General features: G+C 50.9%; 2 protein-coding genes across 3 annotated transcripts in view; both read left to right on the forward strand.

The window, feature by feature from the left end:
- Nucleotides 1–7,557, forward strand: part of Prpf8 (pre-mRNA processing factor 8) — a 40,237-nt gene extending 32,680 nt beyond the window's left edge. The window contains exons 35-43 of the mRNA XM_004667853.3: nt 1,220–1,333; nt 1,420–1,593; nt 1,757–1,950; nt 4,720–4,959; nt 5,042–5,183; nt 6,345–6,485; nt 6,622–6,761; nt 6,863–7,065; nt 7,236–7,557. Of these exons, the coding sequence (XP_004667910.1) occupies nt 1,220–1,333; nt 1,420–1,593; nt 1,757–1,950; nt 4,720–4,959; nt 5,042–5,183; nt 6,345–6,485; nt 6,622–6,761; nt 6,863–7,065; nt 7,236–7,390 (1,503 nt within the window). The 3' untranslated portion in view covers nt 7,391–7,557. The remainder of the gene's footprint in view (nt 1–1,219; nt 1,334–1,419; nt 1,594–1,756; nt 1,951–4,719; nt 4,960–5,041; nt 5,184–6,344; nt 6,486–6,621; nt 6,762–6,862; nt 7,066–7,235) is intronic.
- Nucleotides 7,558–8,527: 970 nt separating this feature from the next.
- LOC101596360 (Rab interacting lysosomal protein) lies at nt 8,528–11,671 on the forward strand. Of its 2 annotated transcripts, none has more exons than XM_045159298.1 (8): nt 8,528–8,899; nt 8,973–9,066; nt 9,142–9,248; nt 9,328–9,513; nt 9,816–9,961; nt 10,289–10,411; nt 10,854–10,936; nt 11,196–11,671. In XM_045159298.1, the coding sequence occupies exons 1-8, from the start codon at nt 8,678–8,680 to the stop codon at nt 11,267–11,269; spliced, it is 1,035 nt and encodes a 344-aa protein (XP_045015233.1). In that variant the 5' UTR covers nt 8,528–8,677; the 3' UTR covers nt 11,270–11,671. The 2 variants fall into 2 exon arrangements, with proteins under 2 accessions (XP_045015233.1, XP_004667911.2); XM_004667854.2 differs by having other exon boundaries at nt 8,534–8,899; nt 10,854–10,940.
- Nucleotides 11,672–11,922: the final 251 nt, after the last annotated feature.

Genomic DNA, 11,922 nt, shown 5'->3' on the forward strand with positions numbered 1-11,922 from the left:
CAGAATAAGCTGGGCATGGTGATACACACAAGGATCACTGTTGAGTTCGAGGCCACCCTGAGACCACATAGTGAATTCCAAATCAGCCTGGGCTAGAATGAGACCCTACCTCAAAGGAAAAAAAAATCAGAATAAAGCCAGACATGTTGGCACACACCTTTAATTCCGGTACTGGGAAAGCAGAGGCAGGAGGATCGCTGTGAGTTGGAGGCCACCCTTAGATTACAGTGAGTTCCAGGTCAGCCTGGGCTAGAGTGAGACCATACCTTAAAAAAATTAGAATAAACTCTCTTTCCTTTGTTCACTAGTCTTATCTATTTTTTTAAATTTATTTATTTGAGAGCAACAGACAGAGAAAGAGGCAGATAGGTAGGTAGGTAGGTAGGTAGATAGAGAGAGAGAGAGAATGGGCCCGCCAGGGCCTCTAGCCACTGCGAAGGAACTCCAGACGGATGCACCCCTTGTGCATCTGGCTAACATGGGTCCTGGGGAATCAAGCCTCGAACCAGGGTCCTTAGGCTTGACAGGCAAGCGCTTAACCGCCAAGCCATCTCTCCAGCCCATTAGTCTTGTTTATTAATGTTTATTTCCTTTTGCAGCTTTTAAAAAAAAATATTTTTCTAAAAATATTTTTTAGTTATTTACTTGAGAGAGAGAGAGAAAGAATGTGTCTGTCAGGGCCTCTTGCCACTGCAGATGAACTCCAGATAGGTGCACCACCATGTGTATCTGGCTTACGTGGGAACTGGGGAATTGAACTTAGGTCCATAGGCTTGGCAGGCAACTACCTTAACCATTAAGCCATCTCTCCAGCCCCTAAAAAGACACTTTTATTATTTATTTATAAGCAGAGAGAATGGGCACATCAAGGCCTCTTGACTCTGCAAACTTAACTCAGTCACACGCACCTCCTAATGCATCTGGCTTTACATGGATACTGGGGATGGAACATTGGACCATCAGGCAAGTGCCTTAACCTCTGAGCCATATCTGCAGCCCTTGTGCAGCTTTTCACTATCTAGTAGTCTTAATTTCTTTTGTTTGACTTGCAACACACAGTTAAGCATGTAAACATGTTGTCTTACACAGGTTATTTGACACTTCTCCTCCTGAATGTAACATTCAACATGTTCATTAGGAAGTTCATTTCAAAAGTAGGATTTTTTCTTCTAGCTACTCAGGGAGAGTAGACTCAATTTCTTTCTCTCTCGGTTGTTAGTTGGCCAAGTGGAAAACAGCTGAAGAAGTGGCTGCCTTGATCCGATCTCTGCCTGTGGAGGAGCAGCCTAAGCAGATCATTGTCACCAGGAAGGGCATGCTGGATCCACTGGAGGTAAGAGAGAGAGAGTGGGTAAAGGAGAAGGAAGGGAGCCTGAGACCTCTAGTCTTTTTCCTAATCCTGGACTTGTCTCATTTTAGGTACATTTACTGGACTTTCCCAACATTGTGATCAAAGGATCAGAGCTCCAACTCCCATTCCAGGCTTGTCTCAAAGTGGAAAAGTTTGGGGATCTGATCCTCAAAGCCACTGAGCCCCAGATGGTTCTCTTCAACTTGTATGATGACTGGCTCAAGACGATCTCATCCTACACGGTATGGGTCAGGAAAAGATCCTGTGCCTGAGCTTTCCCACAAACCGCATGGGGCAACAGGAACTCTTTATGAAATTAGTTTTTGAGTTTTTTGAAAGGCTAGCATAGAGAAAAGGGGACATCTGGAAGCAGCTGATTTCTCCCTGCTCTTCCATATCTCCTAGGCTTTCTCCCGTCTCATCCTGATTCTGCGTGCCCTGCATGTGAACAATGACCGGGCCAAGGTGATTCTAAAGCCAGACAAAACTACTATTACAGAACCCCACCACATTTGGCCCACCCTGACTGATGAGGAGTGGATCAAGGTGGAAGTGCAGCTCAAGGATCTGATCTTAGCTGACTATGGCAAGAAAAACAAGTGAGTTGGGGGGGGGGGTGAGTGGCTCAGTATATGGGGTTGAAACATTTTAGCCTTAGAAGTTTGTCAAGCTGAGAACAGTGGCACACGCCTTTAATCCCAACATTCACGAGGCAGAGGTAAGAGAATCACCATGAATTCGAGGCCATCCTGAGACTACATAGTGAATTCCAGGTCAGCCTGAGCTGGTGAGCCTACCTTGAAAAACGAAAAAAGAAACTTAGCTGGGTGTAGTAGTGCAGGCTTGTAATCCCAGCACCTAGAAGGTAGAGGAAAGTGCATAAGGAGTTGTTCAAGGTCATCTTTAGTTACATAGCAAATTTGAGGCCATCATGAGCTACATGAGATGAAAGACAGAGAGGGAGAGAAAGATTGTCTTGAGATGCTTATGGTTGGGCATGCCTTTAATGCCCACACTCAGGAGGCAAAGGTAGGAGGATTGCTGCAAGTTCCAGGCCAGCCTGGGCTAGAGCAAGACCCTACCTTGAAAAACCAAAGAAAATAAAAATAAATAAAAAGAAGGGACTGGGGCTGGAGTGATGGCTTAGCGGTTAAGCGCTTGCCTGTGAAGCCTAAGGACCCCAGTTCGAGGCTCGGTTCCCCAGGTCCCACGTTAGCCAGATGCACAAGGGGGCGCACGCGTCTGGAATTCGTTTGCAGAGGCTGGAAGCCCTGGTGCGCCCATTCTCTCTCTCTCCCTCTATCTGTCTTTCTCTCTCTGTCTGTCACTCTCAAATAAATAAATAAAAAATTTAAAAAAATATTAAAAAAAAAAAAAGAAGGGACTGGAGAGATGGCTTAGCAGATAAAACATTTGCCTGTGAAACCTGAGGACCTAGGTTCAGTTCCCTCTAATTCTCCAGTAACCCACATAAGCCATATGCACAAGATAGTGCATGAGTCTGGAGTTTTCGTGTACAGTGGCTGAAGGCTCTGGTACACCCATTCTCTCTGTGTGTCTCATAAAATAAAATACTAAAGTCAGGTGTGGTGGCACACACCTTTAATTCCAGCACCACACTTGGGAGGCAGAGGTAGAAGGATCGCCATGAGTTTGAGGCCACCCTGAGACTACATAGTGAATTCCAGGTCACTCTTGGCTAGAGTGAGACCTTACCTTGAACCCCCACCCCCCATCCCACCCCCCGCAAAAAAAAAAAAAAAAAAAAAAGATGCCTATGGAAGAGAGGTTGGACTCACTTTTGGCCTTTTTTTTTTTTTTTGAGGTACTATTGACATTTTGAACAGGGCATTTCTCGTGTGTGTGTGTGTGTGTGTGTGTGTGTGTGTGTGTGTGTATACACACGTGCAGACAGGGTTTTATCATATCCTAGGCTGGCCTTGAATTCCCAACAATGCCTTTGTATTAGCCTCCCAAGTGCTGGGAATATAGGTATGTGCTACCATGCCCAGCTTGAGGTTTCCATTTTGTATATGCTTTTCCGAGGAAGGGCCTCACTGTAGGCCAGGCTCACCTGGAACTCTTTAGTTCCCACTCTATAGTCCCAGACTGGCCTTGAATTCTCAGCAGTCTTTCTACCTTTGCCTCCAAGTGCTAGGATTAAAGGTGTGTGCCATCCCTCTTGGCTCTCTCTTTTTGTTGTTTTAATTTAAATTTGTTTATTTATTTGAGAAAGAGACACTCCAGAGCCCCCTGCCACTGCATGCCAACTCAAGATACATGCACCACTTTGTGCCTCTGGCATTATATGGGTACTAGGGACTTGAACCTTGGTCTGTCATGCTTTGCAAGCAAGTGCCTTTAACTGCTGAGCCACCTCTCCAGCATGATGTTTCGGGGGGGGGGGCGGCCCTGGAGAGACAGCTTAGTGGTTAAGGCGTTTGCCTGCAAAGCCAAAGGACGTTGATTCGATTCCCCAGGACCCACATAAGCCAGATGCACAAGGGGGTGCATGTATCTGGAGTTCCTTTGCAATGGCTGGAGGCCCTGGCACACCCATTCTCTCTCTCTCTGCCTTTTATTCTCTCTCAAATAAATAAATAAAAATAAGCTGGGCATGGTGGTGCACACTATTAGTCCCAGCACTTGGGATGAGGAGGTAGGAGGATTGCTGTGAGTTTGAGGCCACCCTGAGAATAAAGAGTGAATTTCAGGTTAGCCTGGGCTAGAATGAGACCCTACCTTGAAAAAAAAAAAAAAAAAGTTAAAAAGATTTCTTTTAATTGTCTTGGGCTGGAGATATGGCTTAGCGGTTAAGCGCTTGCCTGTGAAGCCTAAGGACCCTGGTTCGAGGCTCAATTCTTCAGGATACACATTAGCTAGATACATAAGGGGGCACATGCATCTGGAGTTTGTTTGCAGTGGCTGGAGGCCCTGTTGTGCCCATTCTCTTCTCTCTGCCTTTCTCTCTGTCCCTCTGTCACTCTCAAATAAATAAAATTAAACAAAAAAAAATTTAATTGTCTTAAGCACTCAGGAAGCAGAGGTAGGAAATCACCATGAGTTCAAGGCCATCCTGAGACTACATAGTAAATTCCAGGTCAACCTGGGCTAAAGTGACACCCTTCCTTGAAAGACTAAACCAAAAAAAAAATTGTCTCATGTAGCCACAGGTGTGCACGTACGTTGTACCATGCTGCTGGGAATGGAATGTATTCCTACTGTATGTGTTCCTGAGAAGTGTCACTTGATTATCTGGACAGTGTATGGGCTGCCCTGTCTACCCAGTCATATCCTTGTCATCAAGGCAAAAGTGACTTAATTAAGGGGGAAGGAAGAATCCTGTTTAACTCACAGTGTCACTACAGTGTGAACGTGGCATCCCTGACCCAGTCAGAGATCCGAGACATCATCCTAGGAATGGAGATTTCAGCACCATCACAGCAACGGCAGCAGATCGCTGAGATTGAGAAGCAGACCAAGGAGCAGTCACAGCTTACTGCCACTCAGACTCGCACTGTCAACAAGCATGGTGACGAGATCATAACATCTACCACCAGCAACTACGAGACCCAGACCTTCTCTTCAAAGACTGAATGGAGGGTCAGGTACTGTGATGGGCAAGAGACCAGGATGAGGGCCTATGGACATTTCCCTGAGAGATGATCGCATTTCCGCTCTATTTTCCAGGGCCATCTCTGCTGCTAACCTGCACCTGCGGACCAATCACATTTATGTTTCATCTGATGACATCAAGGAGACTGGTTATACGTACATTCTCCCCAAGAATGTGCTGAAGAAGTTCATCTGCATATCTGACCTCCGTGCCCAGGTGAGTAAGCACTCAACGAAGCCACAGTGTGTGCCCAGACTCACCCGATCATCCCTGGGACTTGACACTCTGCTTTCAAGATTCATAGATGAATAACTTGAAAAAGACAAAGCAGCAAGAAGGGTTTTGTCTGTCAAGAGATATTGAACATTTTATTAACTTACGGTAATTAAGAAAATATAGTATTGACTTAGAAATTTTTGGGAGAGTATGAAATACATTCATATGTTATAATAGATGGCCTGTATCAAATTTGTGATTAAGTATACTTTATGCTATTGAGGCACGAAAGCAGGATTCCTTTCCTCGGACACTTGTAGAAATAAACTCTAAAAAAGCTGGGCGTGGTGGCACATGCCTGTAATCCCAGCACTTGGCAGGCAGAGAGGTAGGAGGATTGCCATAAGTTCAAGGTCACCCTGAGACTGCATAGTGAATTCCAGGTCAGCCTGAGCTAGAATGACGCCCTACCTGGGGGCCAGGAGGAGGGGAGTCTTTAAGGCATAGGCAGGCACAGACACTGGATGTACCAGGGCCTCCTACCACTGAAAATGAACTCCATATGCATCGGCCACTTTGTCTGGCTTTATGTAGGTGCTGGCAAATCAAACCCAGGCCACAAGGTTTTGCAAGCAAGTGTCATTAACCACTGAGCCATCTCACCAGCCCTATAAACAAAAAAACTTGTTAAATACCACACGGTGGTAATTTCCCAATGTATTCAGCTTGTGAAACTTCTGTTTGTTTCTGGATATTATACTATGTATAATAACTCATCATGGAGCTTGTGGACCCCAGCCAGGAGGTTTGATAACGGGGACAGTCTGAGATGAAATCTGTGGGTAATAGTTTGAATAAGCACCCAGATGGCTTAACCTCAGGGTTTTGTTGTTGTTGTTTTGTTTTGTTTTGTTTGTTGAGGTAGGATTTTACTGTAGCTCCGGCTGTCCTGGAATTCACTAATCTCAGGGTGGCCTCGAAGTCACAGCCATCAATCCTCCTCCCTTTGCCTCCCAAGTGCTGTGATAAAAGCATGCGCCACCATGCCGGGCTATAGGTGGTTTTGACTATATTTGAGAAACCTCACTTTGTGTTCAGAGAGAAGGGAAAGAGACAAATTGATTCTGGGATGGTACTAAGACTAGCTCCTGACCTTTTCAGATCGCAGGATACCTGTATGGGGTGAGTCCACCAGATAATCCCCAGGTGAAGGAGATCCGATGTATTGTGATGGTGCCACAGTGGGGCACTCACCAGACTGTGCATCTGCCCAGCCAGCTGCCCCAGCATGAGTACCTCAAGGTGAGTGGTAGTAACACAGCTGGGGAGTCCAATTTCTTGCCATCTCAGAGGTGATGGGAAAGCAGGCGTGTTCCTCTCCTACGTCGGATCTGTCTGCACATAGCTTGAACAGCTCTTTATTGTCATTGGCCTATAGGAGATGGAACCTTTAGGTTGGATCCACACACAGCCCAATGAGTCCCCCCAGCTGTCACCCCAGGATGTCACCACCCATGCCAAGATCATGGCTGACAACCCTTCTTGGGATGGTGAGAAGACCATCATCATCACCTGCAGGTGAGCCTGGGCACCTTAGGGGAAAGGAAGTGTTGTGGGCAGACATTGCAAGCCAGGACCTGGAGTGGTGCCTGACACTTACCCGTACGTCCCTCCCCCAGCTTCACACCAGGCTCCTGCACCCTGACAGCCTACAAGCTGACCCCCAGTGGCTATGAGTGGGGTCGCCAGAATACCGACAAAGGCAACAACCCCAAAGGTTACCTACCCTCACACTATGAGAGGGTCCAGATGCTTCTCTCTGATCGTTTCCTGGGATTCTTTATGGTCCCTGCCCAGTCCTCTTGGAACTACAACTTTATGGGTGAGTGGGCTTTGTGTGAGGGCAACACAGGAAGGGGGCATGGGTGGAGGAGTTGGAGATAGGTGAGGTCAACACCTGTAGCACTTGGAGCCTAACCATACTGGAAATGGCCCAGGGGCACAAGGCCGGCAGACCTTTGCTCACATTTCACTGTTTCCCTCTCTCCTAAGGTGTCCGCCATGATCCCAACATGAAGTACGAGCTCCAGCTGGCCAATCCCAAAGAGTTCTATCATGAGGTGCATAGGCCTTCCCACTTCCTCAACTTTGCCCTGCTGCAGGAGGGTGAGGTCTACTCTGCAGACCGAGAAGACCTCTATGCGTAGTTATCTCCCGGCTTCCTCCTGTGTCAGACTCTCCAGGCTGGATGGAGCCTTTTACTCTCTCCCCACAGACAAGCTGGTGACATTCAGCAGCTTGGCCCCTTTTGTTTTGTGCTTGTGTTGATAGCTTGTGATCCTGAACAAACTTAATAAATTTTGTATAAACAGGAGTTTGTGTTTTCATGCTTCAAAAAAAAAAAAAAAAAAGATACTTATTTGAGAGAGAGAGAGAGAAAATGGAAGCACCAGGGCCTCCAGCCACTGTAAATGAAACCCAGATACATGCCCCACCTTGTGCATCTGGCTTATGTGGGTACTGGGGAATCAGACCTGGGTGTTTAGGCTCAAGCCATCTCTCCAGCCTTGCTTTTCATGCCTTTCTCTCAAGTTCTGGGTGTAGGTAAGGTCAGGGAGGCTGGCCTGGGACAGTTCATAGCAAGGTACTGGACCCAGCCTTGTGGGGGTATGAGGCCTCTTCCGATTCAGGGTTCTCATTGAGGTGGGTTAGTTTTCCCACACTACTCCTGCAAATACTTGGGAACGTCTCATCTTCAAAATCACTTGGTATAACTTATGCAGGGTTCTGAGATCAGGTCATAGCTGTGGCTGTAGAGCTTTGGGGGGGGGGGGGCAGGTGTTGTAGGGTTTCACTCCAGCCCAGGCTGGAATTCACTCTAGTCTCAGGGTGGCCTTGAACTCACGTTGATCCTCCTAAATGCTGGGATTAAAGGCGTGTGCCACCACCGGCTCTCCTATCCCTCTTTTTTTTGTTTGTTTTTTGAGGTAGGGTCTCACTCTAATCCAGGCTGACCTGGAATTCACTATGGAGTCTCAGGGTGGCCTCAAACTCATGGCAATCCGCCTACCTCTGCCTCCTAGTGCTGGGATTAAAGGCGTGCACCACCACCTACCTATCCCTCTTTAAAAGGTTTGTCATTCCTGGTAGAGCAAACTGCTCACTTCACTGACCTTCAATATCGCACCTCTTGCGTGGAGTCCTTGGACTACAGACGGGGTGGAGCCTGGAGCCATTGCTAAAGGGAGGGTTCACCCAAACTGACCACTTACAGCCCTGAGCTTCAGGTGACTTTCCAGTGACTTTGAAGGTTGACTGTGACCATGACCAGGCCGAAAGGGTCCTAGGGCACTGGTCCCCTCTTCCCCCACAGTAGCTCCTCCCTTGTTTCTTCTACTCCGCCCCTTACGGCCCTAAACTTCCTGGGCCGGAACTGTTTGGCTTTTTCCTGCCCTAGTGGAGGGTGGGGTGGCCCTTGGCCTCTGGGAGCAAAAATGGAGCCCAGGAGGGTGGCTCCTGGGCCATCGGGCCGGGGGCCTCCAATGGTCTCAGGGTCGGCCGCAGAACTCGTGTACCACCTAGCGGGGGCCCTGGGCACGGAGCTGCAAGAACTGGCACGCCGGTTCGGGCCGGAGGCAGCGGCTGGGCTGGTGCCCTTAGTGGTGCGGGCGCTGGAGCTCCTGGAAAAGGCGGCCGTGGGGCCCGCTCCGGACTCGGTGAGTCACCGGCCCCTCCGCTTGGCCCCGCGTGGCCGGCACACCCTGACCCAGGGTCCCCCGGCCTCCCCAGCTGCAAGTGTCCGCGCAGCAGGCCGAACTGGAGCTGCGGTGGCTGCGGGAGGAGAATGAGCGCCTTCGCAGGGAGCTGGGCTCCGCACCGCGGGGTGAGTGAGTCCCGGCGTCCCGGGGCGGGCGGGAGCCCCTGCTCCCCGCCGTTCCTCAGACTGCCTCTTCCTCAGAGGAGCGTCTGCTGCTGCGACAGCTCAAGGAGGTGACCGACAGGCAGCGAGACGAGCTCCGGGCACACAGCCGAGACCTGCTGCAACGCAGCCAAGAGACCGAAGCGGTGAGGGCGGGCGGCGGGGCGGGGCGGGGCGGGGACGGGTTTGGAGCCCCGCCCACCGGCTCTCTCGCCCCGCCCCCAGTTGCAGGAGCAGCTGCAGCGCCTTCTGCTGGTGAATGCGGAACTGCGGCACAAGCTGGCAGCAGTACAAACCCAACTGCGGGGGGCCGAGGACCGCGAGAAGGACCACCGGACGGCGCTGGAAAGCGCTCTCCGGCTAGCGGAAGAGCAGAGGCAGGGGCCCAAGCCTCCAACCTCAGACGACCCGGTGAGAGGAGATCCATCCCAGAACTCAGAGTCTGACGCTTGCTGGACACTGGGCTGGGTGTGGTGGCTGCATAGCTGGTACGGTGGAAGGCTGTATACAAGTTTGACCCTCCGGCAGCCTTAAGTCCCCTTCCCCCAGCTAGCTGCAGCAGTACTAGTTCTGTCTTCTACTGGAGTAGCCACCTTGTTCCCCAGACTTCCCTCCCGGACACTTCCTCCTGTGTTCTAGTCACCTCTCCCCAGGGATGCTGGGATTTAGGGGGGAGCTCCAAGAGGTTACCCTCCCACCATGACCTTGCACAGGTGGATGCGCCGCCGCAGCTAGGGCGCCTCCCAGAGTCAGAGCAGTGCAGCTTCAGCCGGGAGGAGCTTGAGCAGATTATTCAGGGGCGCAATGAGCTCAAAGCCAACGTGTTCCTGCTCAAGGAGGAGTTGGCCTACTTCCAACGGTAAGGGGCTGGGAAGTCAGGGGCCTCCGGTCACCCCACCTCATTCTTTGGGTCACTAATATATCAGCAGTGACACTTGCCAAGGCATGCCTGGGCACTGCAGTCCATAGGCCTGCCCTCCTGGAACTTCACTCAACCAGGGCAGTACAAAGGGTTACACCAGCGGCAGACAGGGAGGTCGTCCTAGGAGGGGTCAACAAAGCTAAAGTCAGAGGTTTTAGCGTTGTAGAGTGGTCCAGATGTTTCCAGGGTGAGCAGAGCTCAGGTGTTTGGTTGAGACATTGTTGGCATCTGCTTTTTCTCCCTGCCCCTCCCCATCTCCTGTAGGGAGCTGCTCACGGATCACAGGGTCCCCGGGCTTCTGCTTGAAGCCATGAAGGTGGCTGTCAAGAAGCAGCGGAGGAAGATCAAAGCCAAGATGCTAGGGACCCCAGAAGAAGAAGAAAGCAGGTAAGACCCTGCCTTCATACCCACTGAGCCAGTTTCTGCTGACCCTGGTGAACCAACTTAGCCACCCCCTGCATCTCTCGATCTCATGTGGTCACCTCCCTGAGCCTGCTGTCCAGCTGCCACCCTTCCCTCTGGCTCTCACTCTTCCTGCGTGTCCTACACCGACTGTACATTCTGCTACAAAAAGCTGCTGACGCTGCTGCTTCTCCCCATTCATCTCTCGGCTTCCTTCCTTGGCTGGGTCTGTTGGCTAGAGGCGTGAGGCTGTGGCTGCAGCCTTTTTAGGGGCCTGCTGTCTGCTTCAAGATGTCCTTCGTCTCCCCAGTTTCCCCTCCTCCCAGCCCTGGGGGCTCTGCAATCACCCTGATACTTCTGAAGACCCTGCAGAAGGCTCCACATGAGCAGTGCTTGGGTTAGCTCACTTCTCCTCTGTCTGTCTTAGTGATGATGAGGATGGCTCATGGCTCGTGCTGTCCAGTGATAAGGAAGAGGATTCCATCCCGGCTCCTGGGTCCAGAATACAAAGTTTGTATGTTGGAGAGAGGGAAGTGTGGGGATGGGGCATTGGGGGAGAGGCTGACCTTTCCTGCTCTGTTCCTCTCACCCTGCTCTTGTGAGTTCTAACATCCCTGCTGCATCTCTGCCCTGGACCCCTTCAGCTCCCCATGACCTCATGCCGCCCTTTCTTTCCTCTGGATCCTCTTTCTTACCACTTCCTGCCTCTAGCCCATGTCCCTGACACCTCTGTTTCCTGGCGCAAAGTCCCTCTTGGCTCTCCCTCCAGCTTTGGCTTGTGGTATCCGACTCAAGCGGAGGCTTCAGAAGCAGAGACCAGCAACACCACTCCCAGCAAGCTAGGGGAAGGAGAGGAGGCCCCCCAGCAGTCCTACCTGGAGCCTGTGGACAGCCCTCCGGCCCCCAACTCCTGATGGGGCCTTCTGTGCTCTCAGTGAACAGTTTGATCGAAAGGCCTCAGCTGTTGTAGAGGCTTGACTTTGGGGTCTGGCTCTGGGTGGTTAATGTGACTTCAAGTGAGGATGAAGCTTCCCGTAGCTCTGCACCAGGCCTGGCAGGCAGGTTTTCAGCCTGCCTCCCCTCAGGAAACCCTGTACCACGACCTCGCAGCCGCAGGAGGTAAAGATGTCCTTTCTGAGTTCCTTTCCCCATCTGTGAGATAAAAGATGAGACGCCTTCATCTCTGGGGTTTGTACAGCTGCCCTAAGCCAATGTAATAAAGCAACTGCCCATTAAACCCCCAAACTGCTCTCTGTCTGTCTGTCTTGTCAGTGGTCTGTGCAACCTCGCAGCCCTTCCAGAGCACAGGCACACTGAGCTCTCCTCACAGGGTCTCCTCGGGCAGCTGGGGTTGGGCTGGGGACTCTTCACTCCTTTGCCTGGCTCCAGTATCCAGCCCCCCATAAGCCCACTTAGGCCTCCCCATCAGCCTTCCTTTTCCTTTCATTTCTCAGTGTTGGGCCTTCTGAGCACCCGCCCTCCCTCTCAGGGAGGTG

This window comes from Jaculus jaculus, chromosome 9, assembly GCF_020740685.1.
Source record: "Jaculus jaculus isolate mJacJac1 chromosome 9, mJacJac1.mat.Y.cur, whole genome shotgun sequence".
Classification (NCBI taxonomy): domain Eukaryota; kingdom Metazoa; phylum Chordata; class Mammalia; order Rodentia; family Dipodidae; genus Jaculus; species Jaculus jaculus.